Source organism: Moschus berezovskii, chromosome 17, assembly GCF_049115385.1.
Source record: "Moschus berezovskii isolate FMDL1 chromosome 17, NW_MosBer_1.0, whole genome shotgun sequence".
NCBI classification, from domain to species: Eukaryota; Metazoa; Chordata; class Mammalia; order Artiodactyla; family Moschidae; genus Moschus; species Moschus berezovskii.
This window is the reverse complement of record NC_142476.1, coordinates 63,535,014-63,553,580: the sequence shown is the minus strand read 5'-3', so window position 1 is coordinate 63,553,580 and position 18,567 is coordinate 63,535,014. Positions and strand designations below refer to the sequence as shown.

General features: G+C 46.3%; 1 protein-coding gene across 4 annotated transcripts in view; it reads left to right on the top strand.

Moving 5' to 3' along the window:
- EPHX1 (epoxide hydrolase 1) overlaps positions 1-18,567 on the top strand; it is a 37,557-nt gene that overhangs the window by 9,565 nt on the left and 9,425 nt on the right. For 2 of the 4 annotated variants that reach the window (XM_055419794.2, XM_055419796.2), the window contains exons 2-3: positions 11,940-12,127; positions 14,448-14,628. In XM_055419794.2, coding sequence (XP_055275769.1) covers positions 11,945-12,127; positions 14,448-14,628 — 364 coding nt within the window. In that variant the 5' untranslated portion in view covers positions 11,940-11,944. Of the gene's footprint in view, positions 1-7,050; positions 7,070-8,768; positions 8,897-11,939; positions 12,128-14,447; positions 14,629-18,567 lie in introns of those variants that run through there. The other 2 variants (XM_055419795.2, XM_055419797.2) reach the window with 2 other exon arrangements.

Genomic DNA, 18,567 nt, shown 5'->3' with positions numbered 1-18,567 from the left:
ACACCTCTTCAAGGAGCCACCTACTGTGTTGTGTCTGTCTTTTGAGAACATACCTTTCTGTGACTGGGGCAGCAGGAAAATGCTTATTTATCATGTTCTATAGCACTGAAATTGTATATAGCATTGAAAATTTTGAAAACTGAGCATTTGTTCTTAAGAGTACGTGCCCTGGAGGACTTGATATATTTTCTTTTCCCCCTGACTTTCTCAATCAGTTAGGATTACTTTAGGCTTTATATAATAGAAAACTCAAAATAACAACAGCTCAAACAATATAGAAGTTTATTTTTTCTGTTACACAAAGGAAGTTTGGGAGTAAGTAGTCCAGAGCTGGGCTGGTGGTTCCATGATGAATGCAAGATCCTTCCATCTTTTCCCATCATCTCTGATTTCCATTCTCAAGATCACTTCATGGTCCAAAATGGCTACTGGAGTCCAGCCATTGTGTCTGTCCCAGGAAGCATGAAAAAGAAGGGGAAGGGCAAAATGTGCAGCTTTCCAACTGAGTCAGAGCTCTCTGCATAGTCTTCCACACACAGACAAGACCAATGTACCCTTGTGCAGGTTGTTCACTGGACAAGGACACCATTCATATGATCATCATCATGGATTTGTATTTTTATTTCCAAGTGCTTTCTAGCAGATGGCAGTGAGGTGTCCTGTAACAAAAGCAGTATATTAGGTTCATTTTCTGACAGTATTTTGAGGAATGGATGTCTTTTCCTAATTCACACGAAGGTTCTGTCTGGATCACAGATGGCTCTGCCTCAAACACACTTCCAGCTTTTTGTCAGCACCTAATCACCCTGTCATACTGAGAGCCAAGAAATGTAGTGTTTAGCCGGGCTTCTCTGACTAAAATAAAAATTCCAGTGCTGAGAAGGAAGAGGAAAACAAAGCTGGCAGTCTGCCACAATATCTCAATCTGGGAGCATGTCTGCTAGAGCAGCCAAATCACTAAGGGCAACTGGGGTGGAATGCTGGGTTTGAGTAATCTCTTGCCCTGGCCACCTATTTCTCACGCAACCATGAAAGACTCACCTCCCAAATATATTTCCTTTCCTTGACCCCTTAGGGATCTAATTCACAGAAGGGTCCTCTGAATTGCAAACATGATTTCTAAGTTAAAACTCCTGAGTCAGCTTCATCATGATGAAGTAACAATTTATAAAAGAGATAAGGTAGGGACTCCTTTCAGTTAATACAGGAAGAAATTAAATGACTGCCCTCCAAAGCTTGTAATCAACTCTTACACTGAACATTCAGTTCAGTTCAGTCGCAGTCGTGTCTGACTCTTTGTGACCCCATGAATCACAGCACACCAGGCCTCCCTGTTCATCACCAGTTCCCTTAGATTATTGTGGATCTTTGCTTATACCATGCACTTTCTTACTTTCATATCTTTCCACATGCTCTCTCTCTTTTTTTACTTGTGAATTTTTAAATGCCCAATGTATTTATTTATTTATCCTCACTGGGTCTTAGTTGTGGCATGCAGGATCTTGAGTTACAGTATGTGGGATTTAGTTCCCTGACCAGGGAAAGAACCTGGGCCCCCTTCATTAGGAATGCAGAGTCAGTCACTGGACCACCAGAGAAGTCCTTGAACATGCTCTCTTTTAAAAACTCTTGAGAGTGCCTTGGACTGCAAGGAGATCCAACCGGTCCATTCTGAAGGAGATCAGTCCTGGGTGTTCATTGGAAGGACTGATACTAAAACTGAAACTCCAATACTTTGGCCACCTCATGCGATGAGTGACTCACTGGAAAAGACCCTGATGCTGGGAGGGATTGGGGGCAGGAGGAGAAGGGGACGACTGAGAATGACATGGCTGGATGGCATCACCGACTCGAAGGACATGAGTTTGAGTGAACTCTGGGAGTTGGTGATAGACAGGGAGGCCTGGCGTGCTGCGATTCACGGGGTCGCAAAGGACTGAACTGAACTGAAACTCCTATTCATCCCTAAAAACCCTATTCAATGACCCCCCTACTCCATGAAATCTTTGTGGCAGGCTTACCACTCTTACCTTTGTACACTTCTCTTCCATCTGTGTAGATATTATTGTATCTCTCGTTCGAGGGATGTTATTTGTTCATTTGTTTGTCCTTCTAGAGCATGAACTTCAGCAGGCACAAGACTGTGTCTCGTTCCTTGTGCCTGCAAAGAAGCCAACTCATCATCACAGGCAGTGTTTGCTAAACCGCCCTTTGATCCAAAAGCAAGTTTATTCTTGCTTTTCCAAGGCACAAATCCAGCTCTTTTATTTTCTTTAAAAGAACAAAATGACTTCTTGATACTTTACACATTCCAACCGCAGAGTTTTCTTTTGAACTTTTAGCATCAATCTCATAGTGAACTAATTGTTTTAAAACTGGTATTTTTGCCCCAAGCATAACAGAAATACTTTACATTCACTGAAATTCTTAGCCTGAGTTTCCTTTTAACAATGCTAAAGAGAACTAAGCACCGCTTTTACTTGACCTCCTATATTTAAAATTGTCCTTTGCAAATTAAACCCAGAAAAACAAAAGAAAAGTGAAATAATAACTTGCTCTGTTTGTATCTTTTAGGGGTAAAGATCACTATATTGTGCAATTGACTGTTTCAACTTGAACTAATTCCTGATTTTTTTCCCAAGTTTCATAAGCACATGCTCAAAGCTTCGATATAGAATTTGGGGACTTAAGTTGCATACAATCCCATTTCTTATCAGAGTAGTCAGTTGTTGCTCAGATTTCCCTCTATGTTCAACATCTTAGAACTAAATGACCACCATCTTCCAGTTATTGTGTCTTTAAAAATATCTGGCTGCTTTGCAACAAAAACTACCTTTTCCTTTTGAGGCCAACTAATCGCTTTTTAAGGAAGGGTACTGTGGCTCCAGGGGGGAAAAAATGTTTTCATTCTGAAAGGCTCCTCACTTCCCCAATTCTTTCAGCAAAGTATTTTGCCAGTATTCTGGAAAAGTGCATTACAAACAAAACAACAACCTAATTAGGTTAAATATATTTTTGAAAGCTTTGGAATAGATGAATTAACCTCCAATTTCAGATGCTAGCATAATAAAGCAGAGACTCTCATTTCATTTTGTATTACTTCTGAATTTTTCATAATGTCTCCTAAATATTGATGTTTTTATGTGGATAGAATATTTTCTACACCAGCAGGAGCTGACCACACAGATGAGATAAATATAGCTTTCCTTGGAAACAGGAAGCCTTAGTAAACAGAATTCTGCACCCTAATGTAACTTCTCAGAACCGAAAAGAAGAATGGGGCCTACCTCCAGAGACATCTATTGCAAAACACCAGTAGCCAAGATGTATATAACCTTGTACTTCCCTTAACCTTCAAGCTTGTCTTCGGTGAGAGGAGGCCAGTAGATGACCATGCCATGCACTCTCCCGCCCAGTCTGCTTATGCAAGTCTTTGGCAGGGTCCTAGGCCTGTCATCGAATAGGGATAGGGACAGGGGTCCTCTGGAGTCTCTTGAGGCGTGAAAATTCCACACAGTGATAAGAGCACACATTTGTGGAGTACCTCCTTGGAGCCTGTGAAGTTGGCACTATCCCCATTTTACAGATGAGACCACAGATGCTCCCTCGTGACTCAGTTGGTAAAGAATCCACCTGTAAGGCAGGAGACCACCTGCAATATGCAGGAGACCTGGGTTCGATCCCTGGATATTCCTTGGAGAAGGAAATAGAAACCCCACCAGTATTCTCACCTGGGAAATCCTTTGGACAGAGGATCCTGGTGGGCTACAGTCCATGAGGTCTCAAGAGTCGGACATGACTTAGCGACTAAACCACCACCACCACCACCACAGATGCTCAGGGTGGTTTGGTAAGTTGGCTAAAGCCCTTCACCTGGTAAATAGCAGAGCTGGACTTTGAATTACTCGAACAAGGAAGCATTCTAGAAGATCCATTATTGTAAACTCCAAAATGTTCCAGTTCTTAAAGGTAGTCTGAGTTGCTGTTGGAGGCAAGGGAGTTCCCATGGAAAGAAGATTCTGCAAGAAAGCCAGGCTGACTCCTCAAATGGGAACACCAAAGTGGGCCACTGGGCCTCCCCAGACTCGCAAGGTGTTTGCATTTTATTATGGTGGGACTGGGCGACACTTTGTTACCAGGGACCCAGTGACTAGGTCTGCTCTCTAATGTCCCACCTTCTTCCAGGAATCAAGCTACCAGTGGCTGATTCCTGAGTCAGTAAGTCTTATTAAGTAAAGAAAGCTCGGGTTGGGGTGCCACAGTTGAAGGGTGGCATATAGGCTATGGGGAGGCCTGCGACCATGGCCACCCCAGACTCATTAGAGGGCATCCTGGGGGTGGCTCCTCAGTGTACTGCTGAACTGCATCAGCGAAGTTGCCCAAGTCTTGCTCTTCAAGCCTTTCTTTTCTAGATCTGTCTATACACTGCACTCACTGGAGAGTTTACAATACAGTGCTTGAGTCCAAAGAAAAGCTCTGTGCTGAAGTCTCTTATTATAGATCAGGTTTGCTTGTTTTTGTCCTCTATACAAACGGAGTCACATGGTGAGTTCTCTTTTGTGTCTGGCATCTTTGGCCCAGCGCTGTTTGTGGGACAGATCCATGCCACTGTGTGCAATTATAGGTTATTTGTTCTCCTTGTAGGTGTTCCATTGTATCAATAGACTGTTAACTGCAATGGGAGGACATTTGGATTATTTCTAGTTTTGACTTCTACAGGTCAGACCTGGATCGTGTGGCTATGAACATTCTAGACTGTGATTTTTGGTACACACGTGAACACATGTGGACACATTTTTGTTGGATCTATATTTAGGAGTGAATTGCTGAGTCATAGAGTTGGTATCTGCCCAGTTTTAGTAGATCCTGCTGAACAGTCTTCCAGAGTGATTGTATGAGCCTCTTGTTACACGTTTTTATAGTGATTAACAATTTTTATTATGAGTTTTTTAATATTTATTTATCTGGCTGCATCAGGTCTTAGTTTCAGCACTCAGGATCTTTTGTTGCTGTGCACCAATTCTCTAGTTGTGGGGTGTGGGCTCCAGAACACATGGGCTCAGTAACTGTGGCTTAGTTGCTCGGAGGCATGTGGGATCTTAGTTCCACAACCAAGGACTGAACCTTTGTCCCTTGCATTGCAAGGTGGATTCTTTTTTTTTTTTTTCAACCATGTAGTAATGTAGTATTTACTACTGAAAACACCTGTGAATAAGGGGACCCATGAAGTTCAAATCCATGTTACTCAAAGGTTGACTGTGACAACCACGTTACCCTCTGCAGCCCTTTCAGGTCTTCTGTAGTTAGTCTCAGCCAGCTCTATCCCAAATTACGTCCTCCACTCACAGTGCATACACACGCCTTTTCTATTTCCCTCGTCTTTTCCCTCTAGCAATTATGCTTTTACAACTTATTTGTTGAATTTCCTATATTAGGAGGCTAGATCTTACAGAATATGTAATATTAAACAATGAAGTTCACACAGAGGCTAAAACAATGTTTTGAAATAAGCGTTAAGAGTGAATCCTAAAAAAAAAAAAGTGAATCCTAGGCGAATACCTTTAAGATTTCTGGAAAATGAGGTATTTGCAAACATTTAGAGCTGATCAACAGGAAGAATTCCTAGCTCCTACTGGGCTGTTAATTTTGCTACACTGACATTTCTTCCTATATGAAAACTTTCCCATCACCTCCAATACTTTCAAAATTCTAACAATCTAGCATCATTGTGTCCTTTAAATTCCTTCTTACAGCTCACTGTGCTACATTCATCAGCAACATTTAACATGCTGAAGAATGGTCCCTTTGTGCCAAATTCTGACATATATTCTTAGTAAGTCTCTAATCCGAACTCCCTCCCCAAATGGCCTAATCTCTATTTGAATACTTCTACTGTTACACGAGGACACTAAATCTCAAGAGATACCTGACTTTCCATAGTTTACATAGCCAAAAAGGTACATATGAGGCTCCTTGTGTAGGGCTATGCATATGTGATAGAATATTAATTCACTACCTGAACGACTGCTTCATCTATAATTTTACACTACCCACTTCATAGAGCTGGGAGAATTAAACTGCCAGCATCATCCCACTGACCCAACTCCTATGCCAGTGCAGATCCATAGCTGCCACAAGCTATGTGAGAATAGCTGGACTCATTAGACGCACTTGCGTGTTGTACACTGCCGAGTGATATAGCTGGTGTAGGTCAGGTAAAATACCAGCATCAGAGAGCATTCTGACTTCAATGGCTTGTACCTGTAGTTTTCAACCTGAGATGGCATTTGCAGTTGAGCAGGGGATGGAAAGTTCCAGGCTGATGCAATCTGCTTGGAGTATTGGGGTGGGGCTTAAAGTTCAGTTTTGTTTTTCCTGAAGTCAGGTGGTCCAGCAAGGGCCCTTGAGGTAGTTATCTTCTTTTTCTAGGCCTGAGGACTCCTTCATTCCAGACCCTTAATGTAGGGGTTGGAGTGAGTGGAATGTTGGATGCAGAGCGGTCGAATGGCAAGAGTTCCCTGTTCCGGAGGTCGTCAGTGTAAGGTCAGAACGGTCGAAATGGCCCAGAGCTGCGCTTAGGCCGCTGCAGCCGGCAGTAGCTGGAGATAAACTCCCCAGGCCCACGGTTGGTTCAAGATCCGCTGTAGCCGCCGCAGCCTGGGTGGGGCCCGACCCCGCTACAAAGTAGCCGCGGCTGCACCCGCCCAATTCAGCAAGACTGAGGCAGGTGCGCGCGTGCTGCGCCGAGACAACGCAAGCGGGGCAGCAAGGTGGATTCTTAACCACCGGACCACTAGGGAAGTCCCTCCTGTTACATTTGAATTCATCCTAGTTTCTCTCTAGGACTGCTACCTCAGTTCCAATTTTGATGGGACCCTCCACCTACTCTTCCACCTTAAAGGTCAATGTCTTATCTGTGTCCAGTCGTCAGACTGAGGCCCACCAGCCAGAAGTGGGCCTGAAATCCCAAACACCCCAGCTTCAAGTGTGTGTTTGCACTGACTTGGAGGGGACAGAAGAAACAGAAGCTGGAGGCTGGGGGAAGACAGGAAAGACACCTGCAAAGAAGGTAACTTGGACAGTATGGCAGCATTGCCCCAGCTTCTTTCCAAGCTTTCCGAGGTCCCACTGCCCCCATAGTTGCAGACTGTAAGAAGGAGAGGTTATGGAATTTCTCCCCACCAGGAAAAGAAAGTTGGTAAAACATGAGAGTTGGGCTGCTGAGACTTTCACTGGCCTGACTGGGGGGTGGCAGGGTCCTCTGGAGCTGCCACATTTAGTTCAAATTTCTGCTGGGATCTTGGCCTCTGTGGATGTGGAGTCATGGTTCCATCCTTTCTCCATAACCAGGAAGGTACTTGGATCCAGCTTTCTGCATGGGACCAGTTTACCAATCTGTGCACAGAGAGAGGCTGTGCGATGCTCACCTGTTACCTTCGAGATGATGTTTTCTGTTTGCCTCTTGATTCTGTAGAAGGGTCACAGTCCCTCCTACCTTGGTCAGACCCAAGTGTTTATTCAGTAACTGCTGGTGGGATTCCTGCATCTGCCAGAAGTGGGCTCAGTGTTCACTGGGATACCTTGGGACGGCCAGCCTTCTTTTGAGTTTATAATCCAGTCTAGAGCAGGGGTTCTCAATGTGTGGACCATGGACCATGAGCAGCAGCACTGCTTGGGAATCAGTTAGAAATGTAGATTCTCTGGCCATACCCCAGATCCCTTGAATTGTTCAACAAGCTACTCAGATGATCCAACACATACTGAAGTTGAATCACTGACTTGCAGCATGGGTTCTCCACTCTATTGAGGGCAATTTCTCCCCCAGGGAACACTTGGCAATATCTGGAGACATGTAATGTCATCTCACATTGGGGAGGAGGTGGTATTACTGGCTAGAGGCCAGGGACGCTGTTACAATGCACAGGCCTACTAAGAATTATCTGGTCCAAAATGTCAGTTGTGCCAAGGTTGAGAAACCTTGCCCTAGACCAGTTACAATAGAGGGCAGGAGTGCAGTGGTCCTTTTCTCCTTTTTTTTTTCCCGGATGTATTGCTCCCTGGCCACATGGCTTTGGGTGAGTTATGGCCACTCCTGGACTCAGTTTCCCCAGCTATGAAGTGAAGGGGCTGGACTCAGGTCTCTGAGTTCCTCTTCAGCTTGGCTGTTCAATGGCTCCAAACTACGACTGACCAGCCCAGGGAAGTTGGGCTGATGCAGCCCTTCTCTTCCCCTGGAGGTGGGGATAGAGGGATGGGGTGGGGAGCTGTGTCACCTGCCTGAAGCCATCCCCTCCCCCAATCTAGGCTGCGACAGCCAGAGTGCAGTTGGTTTTGGATATCCCGGTGAACAGTGCTTTTCCCTCTTCTGGGCGATGTTGCTTCAACCGGCCCAACCCCAAAGAGTCCGCTCTGGGGAGGATAGCCATCAGCTGGCTCCACGCCATCGCCTGCTTTGTTCAAGGAGCTGGGCAGGGAGAGTGGCGCCGTCTCTCCTGAGCCTCAGACTTCCACTTTCCTCATACTCTAAATAAAGCAGCAGCCCTGACCGGGGAGATCGGGAGGTCTGAGAGCAGCCGCGGCACTCCGAGACCCTCCACGCCCCCGGCGGTGAGCGTCTGTCTAGGCTTTCACTGACTGGCCTGGGAGCGTGGGGGCGGGGTTAAGCCTAAGGATGGAGGGGCTGAGCTCTGATTGGTCGGACTCAGCGGCCCCGCCTCTTCCCGGAGTTCGCGGACCAACCACCTCCTTCCTTATGGACCCGCAGCTCCAGTGCGCGAGGAAGGGGAAGGTCTCGTTTATTATTATTTAATTTTTTGGGAAAAAAATATTCTGACCTGAAAGAGGCCTCCCGTGCAGTCGTGGCTCTCCTGTGCTCTGACTGGGATCCAAAGGGCAGGTATGAAGGCTAGAGGCTGGAAACAGATGCTGAGAGGAAATAAGGCGGGGTGGGTAGGTCGGGGTGGCAGGAGCAACATACCCAGCGACAGACCGGGAATGAGTGCTTTGACTACAGATTCTAATCCTTGAAAGTGCGATGTGATTTGGGGCAAGTCCCTTGCCTGCCCTGGTTCTTACCTTAAGTGATAAAGAAAGTTCAGTGAAATTTGGCTCCTTAGTGGGTGGATTTGCATGGGCCATGGTTTATCACATCCCTTGAAAACCCACCAGCAGATAGTTAATGTCTGTTACACTGGGCTAACCTAGAGCGCCTTGCTTCATGTGCCTTTAATACCTGCTAATAAATAAAGGGTAGTTAGTAGGTGACAAATTAACACACTGCAGTAAAGCTTGCTTTGTAATCTGAGATCAGTAGCACTAAAGCACCGTCCTTGAACCAAGAACTAATATTCTTATTATCTTAATTAAGGTGCAGGAGAAAGGGCTTTAAACTTTCTCCTTGAGTCTGTCACTTTGCCCTGGGCTGTGCCAGCATGGCCCGTCATGGTGCCCCTTGTCCAGGTCCCCAGAGTTTAGATGTACTGCTTGAATACTGATCATTTCAACACTCTAGCTCATGGTTCTGTTTGTTGCCGAAGTCCAGGGGAGATAACCGTCTGCACACCTATCAGATCTGCTAGGTTGCTAGCACCCAGCAATTGTTAAAAGGCGGTGGAGGGTGACGGTGGCACCTGCAGGCCCCTAGCATGGAGCTGGGTGCAGTATTTCACCACCCTGTTTCCCTGGCTGCTTCCCAAGGATCTGCTCAAAGGGTGAGAACTCAGAGTTCACATGGACAAGTGAAAGCCCTGGGATAATTCAACACAGAAAAGGGAAAGTAGGGCATTTATAACCCAGCGGAAAGTGACAACTGTGCTCTTGACCTCTCTGTGCTGAAGTCAGGTAAGCAGGGTGATGTGTATCATTCACTTGGGAGATTAAAGTTAATCCCTCTTGTTCATCATGATTGCAGCTCCCTTGACAAAATCCTGCAACATCTTATTTGCATACACTATATGTTGATTGCACACATATTGGCAGAATGCCTTTCTGTGCCAGACATTATGCTGGGCACTGTGGTCAGGGCAGGGACTAGGATAGACACAGTTCTTGTCTTCCCAGCTCCAGATTCTTATGTTGTGGGTACCCGACAGGTGAACCACATCTGTCTCTTCCTGCTGCCAAGGGCAGCTCTGCTCTCTGCCTTCCGTCTTTTCCTACACACTCTCCAGCACCTCACAGTCCCTGCCTTCGAATACCACAAAGACTAGCAGCTGGCTCTTCTCAAAGGGGAGGGGTTTCCGTGGCAGAGACAGAGAATCTCTTTGTGGGAAGTGGGAGAAGCCTGTACATGTTTTCTTGGCAAAGCAAACAGCAGGGCCTTGACAAGCCCCCAGCAGTGGATAGAGGGCACACTGGGGTGGGTTTGCTAGCGGCATCCTCCTCCTGCCCCAGGTTTCCAGGGAAGAGTTGGGCTGAGCCTGGGAGGTGGCTCTGCCAAGGTCTCTGGCCTGAGGATGGCGCCCATATTCACGCACATTTCTCTGACTGTGAACCTTCAGGGGAGGTGGGGTTACTTCCTTGGAAACGTGCAAAATGAATAGCTAGATAATAATGCTGAGCCATTGTTGGCCTGGTATTGGTTTGCAGGAACTAAGGTCTTCTTTCTTCCCCTTTTATGAAAAAAGTAGGGGAGTCAGACAAATGATTAAAACATCTGAGTTTATGTAAAATGTAATAAGCAAGTCTGTAGACAGAAGGTAGATTAGTGGCTGCTTAGGGCCAGGGTCTCTTGCCTGGGAAATCCCATGGACGGAGGAGCCTGGTAGGCTACAGTCCGTGGGGTCGCTAAGAGTCGGACATGACTGAGCGACTTCACTTTCACTTTTCACTTTCATGCATTATAGAAGGAAATGGCAACCCACTCCAGTGTTCTTGCCTGGAGAATCCCAGGGACGGAGGAACCTGGTGGTCTACGTCTGTGGGGTTGCACCGTCGGACACAACTGATGCGACTTAGCAGCAGCAGCAGCAGCAGGGCCAGGGTGGTGTGGAGGACAAGTGCCGGTAATAGTTAAAGGGTACAGGGTTCCTTTTTGTAGTGATGAAAATGTTCTAGAATTGTGAATATGGTTGCATGTATCTGTGAATATACTGAAAACCACTGGGTTACATGGTATGTGAATTAGATCTCAATTAAACTGTTGACAACCAGCTGAGATCCATGGCCACATTTGGGCCACTGAACACTACCCCCAACCCTGGATGCACTTAGCCTCCCAGCTCCTCAGACCTCCCCCCTTGCCCTGTATGTGCACCCTTAGGAGAGGCGTCTCTCAGGGAGAGACAGCAAGGGGCAAGCATGACTCCATCTCCTCTCCTGAGCCCACTGCTCAGAGACGTCCCTGCTCCTCCTCTGGGGGAGGGACGTCACAACAGTGGAGACAAGCCTCTCAGAAGTGTCAGGGGGAAGAGACTCCTCAGAGAACCACAAGGCCTCGGACATGCAGAGCCCACCACCCAAGGCTATGCAGAAGCCACCCCAGCTTCATCTTTCCTAAATCTGATTAATGAATTCCATACCTTGGTAGGATTATGGTGATTTTTGTGGCTTTCTGTGTCGTCTCCCAATTTTTCCATACTGTGCTTATGTTGGACTTCCCTGGTGGCTCACCAGTAAAGAATCCGCCTGCCAGTTCAGGAGATGGAGGTTTGATCCCTGAGTTGAGAAGATCCCCTGGAAAAGGAAAAGGCAACCCTCTCCAGTATTCTTGTCCGGAAAATCCCAAGGACACAGGGGCCTGGCTGGCTGCAGTCCATGGGGTGGCAGGAATTGGACAGAACTTAGCAACTAAACAACAACAAATGTTGATATTATTTTTTTTTCATGTCAAAAGTACACAGAATCGAGGGTTGGGTGGGAAAGAAGTCAGGATTCTGGCGTTTCCAGCAGAGGTCAAGGGCTGTCTGGCTGACTCTTGTTGATGGGCTTTGCTTTTGCAGGAGTCATGTGGCTGGAAATACTCCTCGCCTCAGTGCTGGGCTTTGTCATCTACTGGTTCATCTCCAAGGACAAGGAGGAGACTCTGCCCCTTGAAGATGGATGGTGGGGGCCTGGGGTGAGGCCCACAGCTGGGGAGGATAAGAGCATCCGCCCATTCAAGGTGGAAACATCAGATGAGGAGATCAACGTAAGGCACCTCTTTCCAGGCGGCTGAGCAGAGGGGAGGGCGGGGAGGCCCCATCTGGGGTTGGGCCTCAGGCTGGGCCTGGCACCAAGGAGGGTCTTCCGAAATGGTCCCTCTAGGGCTGTTTTCTGCTTGCTTTTCTCCCACTGGACTCACCTACTCTGCCCACCCATCCCTTCTGCTCCTTCCCCCTCCTCTGTCTCCACGTTCCTGGTTCCCAAGGCCCAGTACCGCCCACGCGAGGAAAGCAGTGCCAGCTGAGTCCCTCTGCCTGCATTAAGGGCCACAGAGAGCACTGTTTCTGCCTCCTCTGTGCCACACTTGAAACCCTGGGAATGAGCTTGAAGGCAGAAGTAACGCCCTTCTTGGAGCCTGGGTGGAGATCATGAGTGAAAACAAGGCTGTGCTGACATAACATGCTGCAGCACAGCATGGCCAGGCACCTGCTGTGTGTTTAGCCCCTCGTGATCACATGTAGTGACTGTGGTCATGTTGAAACTGAAGCTCAGAGAGGCAAAGCAGTTGATGCACAGTGACTGAGATAATAAGCTGGAGGATTTAGACTCAGATCTGTCTAATGCCAAAGCCTGGGCCCCATCCTCCGCACACGGCTGGAATCAGGAGGGATAGGTGTGACCCTGGAGTAGGCTAAGCTGAGAGCCAGGCTTGAGCAGGACCGGGAGGGTGGGTGGGACCTGGGACATCCCTACCCATCGTTTCTTTTATTCTGTGGGTATGGGAGCACCTTCTGTGTGCAGACCTAGTGCTGAGTACTTGGAAGAAGAGAGAGCCTTCTCTCAAAGAGCTTCTTGTCCAGCAGTTGAGAAGAGGAGCAGACAGTGAAGAATCCCCCCGCCATGCAGGAGACCCGGGTTTGATCCCTGCAAAGATCCCCTGGAGAAGGAAATGGCAACCCACTCCAGTATTCTTGCCTGGAGAGTTCCATGGACAGAGGAGCCTGGCAGGCTACAGTCCATCGGGTCACAAAGAGTCGGACATGACTAAGTGACTAACACACACGTACTCACATATGGTGTATCACTTAACACTGGTATCAGAGTTGGCAAGTCTATTCTGCTGCCTTCTTTTTTTTTAATTTTATTTTTATTTTACGTTTTAGTATAGTTGATTTACAGTGCTGTATTAGTTTCAGATGTACAGCAAAGTGAATCAGTTATAAATATTACATATGACCATTCTTTTTCAGATTGGAACCCACCTGCAATGTGGGAGACCTGGGTTTGATCCCTGGGTTGGGAAGATCCCCTGGAGAATGGAAAGGCTACCCACTCCAGTATTTTGGCCTAGAGAATTCCATTGATTGTATAGTCCATGGGGTTGCAAAGAGTCAGACACGACTGAGCGATTTTCACTTTCCCATACAGGTTATTACAGAGTATTGAATAGAGTTCCCTGTGCTGCAGTGTAGGTCCTTGTTGGTTATCTATTTTATGTATAATAGTCTGCCACCTGCTTTTGTACAGCTCCCATGCTAAGAATAGTTTTTACACCTTTAAATGGGTGGAAAAAATCAAAAGAAGAATAATACTTTGTAACATGAAAACTACCTGGCATTCAAATTTCAGTGCCCATAAGTAAAGTTCTACTGAAACAGTCACTCCCATTTGTCCATGTACCATCTATGACTTTTTCCATCCTACAAGAACGGAGTAGGTTCGCTGCGGCTCAGAAAACCTAAGCTACTTATGATCTGGCCCTTTTGAAAAAAGCTGACCAAAAAAAAAAAAAGTTGGCCACCCCTCCTGCTGTCTGTGTGCTGTGTGCTTAGTCGCTCAGTTGTGTCCAACTCTTTGTGACCCCATGGACTGTAGCTGACCAGGCTCCTCTGTCCACAGGATTTTCCAGGCAATAATACTAGAGTGGGTTGCTATTTCTTCCTTCAGGAGATCTTCCCAATCCAGGGATCTCCTGTGTCTCCTGAATTAGCAGGCAGATTCTTCACCACTGAGCCACCTGGGAAGTACCCCTTGCTGTATATAAGCCTCAATAAATTAAAACACATTTTGTTCATAGATTTAAAAACAAAAATGAGAAGTAACCTTAAGTTGAAAGTGAAAAACGTATGTTTGGGGAACAGCCACCATTGGGAAGCCAGGAGCTTTCTCCTGGGATAAACCTGACGACCCAGAGCACATGTCTGCAGGCCAGGAGCCTCCTCACCCCGTCTGGGGAAATTTTGCTTCGCCTGTACTGCAGCATGGGGTCTGGTGGCTGCAGGGTTTTCTCTGTCTTCTGGAAACAAACTTTCTCTTGTGCTCTGCCCCACTCACCTTCTCTCCTTGGGGTCTCACATTTTCTCCAGGACTTACATCAGAGGATTGACAGGGTCCGTTTAACTCCACCTTTGGAGGACAGTCGTTTCCACTATGGTTTCAACTCCAACTATTTGAAGAAAATCATCTCCTACTGGAGGAATGAATTTGACTGGAGGAAGCAGGTGGAGATTCTCAACAAATACCCTCACTTCAAGACTAAGATTGAAGGTATGTTTCCAGAACACAAGCTGGCGGGGGATGTATGTGACAGAAATGACCTTCCTAGACACTTAAATAACACTGGGACTTAAATAAAGCCGGGAGACCCAGAATGCGATTGTCAGTGAAATGTATTTGGAAGGTATAACCCCACTCAGATGCAAAAATAATGCACAATCCCAACAAATCCAATGGTCTTTTGAGCTAAATGGGAAAACATATAAATAAATTAAAAACCGAAGAATTGCACAATCCAGTTAAATGATGGAACAGTCTTTGAGAGGATGGATATGAGACCGAGATCTGGGCATGGCCTCAGTCAATATTCAGAGAAGTTGAATTTACCTTCCCAAGGGTGAAAAGTGTCGAAATTGCCCAGGTTCCTAATTTTCCACCCAAAGAATACGTATAAATTGAAAATTCTAACTGCTCACATACATACTGTATGCATGTGTGTGTGTCAGTGTGTCTCTTTCCCTGACTCCCTGGCCTGAAATTCGCCCAAGAGGACCTCCCTTCTCACTCTGTCTGCTGCCATCCTCCTCCCTCACGTTTAGGCCTTTTCAGGGTCCTTTCTGCTCCCGCAGTGACCCCTGTGCTTCCGGCTGCTCACGGCTCAGTCTGTGACCTCTCCTCGACGTGCTCTCCTCATCCCCACTAGCCTGCTTATTCGGCCTTCTTGTCCCCGCCACTTCCCTGATCTGTGATGAGCTTCTGGCTCCAGGGCATGTCCTGGATGTCCTGCTACAGATCAGTCTCTGTTCTCAGAGAGTCTGAGACATGCAGGGGTTTCAGGGGCTTCCCAGGTGGCACCAGTGGTAAAGAATCCACCTGCCAATGAAGGAGGCATAAAAGACTTGGGTTTGATCCCTGGGTCAGGAAGATCCCCTGGAGGAGGGCATGGCAACCCCCTCTCCAGTATTCTTGCCTGGAGAATCTCATGGACACAGAAGCCTGGCTGGCTATAGCCTATAGGGTTGCAAAAAGTCAGACACGACCAAAGCGACTTGCGCGCGCGTCCACACACTCACACACACACACACACACAAGAGCGGACATGCAGAGGCCTCCAGGGAGCCAGCACCTCCCAGCGGGGGCAGGGAGCCGCCTGAGTCACAGGGAAGTGGAGGTTCAGGGCTGGAACCCAGCTTTCTGGTCTCCCAGCCTGTCCCTTCCTCCTTCACCTGTGGCCACTATTTCGGCACTGGCCCTCGGCTGTGACCAACCGCTCCCCACTGCCCTCTCTGCTCACCAAGCCCATGGCTGCCCTCTGAGCCCAGTTTGTCTCCTCAATTCTGACCCGGCAGCCTGGGCACAGAGATCCTACAGGCACCACAGATCCATAGGGCGACCAGGAGAGCATTTTCACCCCAAAGGGAAGGAGGACCCATAAGGCAAATTTTAACTTTTTTTTTTTTTTTTAGTTTTTAAAATTTCAGTATTTAAAATTCGAAAAGTACAGCAGGAGACACAGTCTCCCTCTTGTCCCTCCCCAGGGGCAGCAACTGCTTCTGTTAAATAACGTGCTTCCAGGGATCGCCTGCGTATACGCTGCTATACAGAATGGATGTATATGTGTGTTTTTTCTAATTTTAAACTCAAATGATAATGTGATAGAATTTGAATCAAAAATAATCTCACACCATGCTGTGTGTTCCAAAGGAGTTAACATTAACTACTAAAATCAACTTTAGGAGTAAATTTAGCAGCATAGAAGGACACCCAGGATATTTGTTAAGTGGAAAAAAAAAAATCAGGTTCCAAAATAGAATGTATGTAGGGTTCTATTTTTGTCAAAGGCAAGTTATGTTCTCTGTTTTCAAAAACGTATGAAGCTGTCACAGCCGAAGAGGAGCCTAAGGAGACATGACAGCTAAATGTAACGTGGTGTCCTGGATAGGATCCTGGAATAGAAAAAGGACACTGGGTAAAAACTAAGGAAATCTGAGTAATATTCCATTGTATGTGTGTAGGTACCAGTATTATTCAGTCTTTAAAAGGAAAGAAATCTTATAAGATGTGATGACATGGACAAACCTCGAGGACATTACGATAAGTGAAATAAGCCAGTCACAGAAGGGGCAAAGGTTGCACGATTTCTAACATTGTTGCGCTCATGGAAGCAGAGAGTAGGGTGGTGGCTGCCAAGGGCTGGGAGGTGGGGACTATAGAATTACTAATTACCGGGTATGAAGATTCAGTTATCCAAGACGAGTAAGTTCTAAGTAGGACGAAGAAAACGGCAACCCATGGACAGAGGAACCTGGCGGGCTACAGTCCGTGGGGTCTCAAAAGAGTTGGACACAACTCAGTGACTGGACACACACACACAACACACACACAAGTGCTAAGGATCCCCCGAATAACATTGTAGCTATAGATAGCAATACTGTACACTGTACAACACACTTAAAACTGTGGAAAAAAGGCAAAAAAAACCTTTGTGAATACAGTAGGTCTCATGCTAAATGTTCTTACCACCGTAACATTTAAAAACTTAAAACTTTTTTTTTTAACTAAGGCAATCTGAATACATAAAATATGAACTTTTAGTTATTAATATATCAGTGCTGGTTCATGCATTATAATAAATGTACATCCTAACACAAGATGTTAATAATAGGGGAGACTAAGTATGGCTATATGGGAACTTCCAGTACTAGCTCCACTATTTTTCTATACATCTAAAATTGTCCACAAATAAAAAAATTATTTTAAAAAGTTGGACAGGTAACACAATGTTCTCTTCAGATCATGAGATTACATGTGATTCCACCCCCTGGTGCTTTTGATTTACCTTTGTTTTCTGTTTTCTACAGAAAGCACATATTATTTGTATAGTGAATAAACCACAGACCTTGCTGTCAGTGCCAGCCCTCATGGTGGAGGTGTGACAGCCTCCCTATGAACGCCCACTTGCTTGGGAAGAGAGACTGTTCTCAAAGGGACTCCGGGGTGGGGGGGGCCTGGGGTGGGGGGCCCTGGAATTCATTCACCCATCTTTGGCCAGCACTCTACTTTAAAATAATTAAATATTTTAAATAATTAAAATAATTTTCTCCACTTTAAAAAAAAGTTATGCATATGTCCATCGTAGAAAAATTTTAAAGTTCACACAACCACAAAAAAGACTATAATTTACTTGAAATTCTATTGCTCAGAAAGGACTACTTTTTACATTTTTGTAGTTTATCTTTTCAGACTTTAAAATTCCTATACATACCATATACACCATATAAATATATGCATACATGTAACTATTTACAGAAATTGGGTCATACAATGGATCTGGCTTCATAGTTTACTTTTACCACTTAGCAACATATACAGGACTGATTTCCATATTCAGTGCACATGGACACTGTCATTTTAGATAGACTCTATTGTATTACAGTGACTCTACTGTATTACAGTGTACCGTGTGATCATAGCTCAGTCATGTCTTACTCTCTGCAACCCCGTGGACTGTGGCTCACCAGGCTTCTCTGTTCATGGGAATTTTCCAGGCGAGAGAACTGGAGTGGGGTGCCATTTCCTCCTCCAGGGGATCTTCCCAAACTTTGTCTCTTGCATCTCCTGTGTTGGCAGGCAGGTTCTTTACCACTAGCGTCACCTGGGAAGTCCCTTACAGGGTACTGTTAAACTATAATTAGTTTCATTCTCTACTGCTGGATATATAGGGCTACCTGCCTCCCCACAATTTGTAAATTATTAAACAATGAATATGTTGAGCGTTGCCATGAGCCAGGACCGGTTCTGGGCTCTGGGAATACAGCAGTTTGAGAGCAGCCTCGCCCGGCCTCACAGATGGCTCATGTTCTCACCTGCAGGGGCACAGCAGTCCATCACTTGCAGGTGGCTGTGAAGGCCGGGTAAGCCCCCTGGGGGGGGTGGTCTGGAGCTCAGTGTAAGCACTCAACCAGCACTGTTGGTGGTGACTATGGTCGG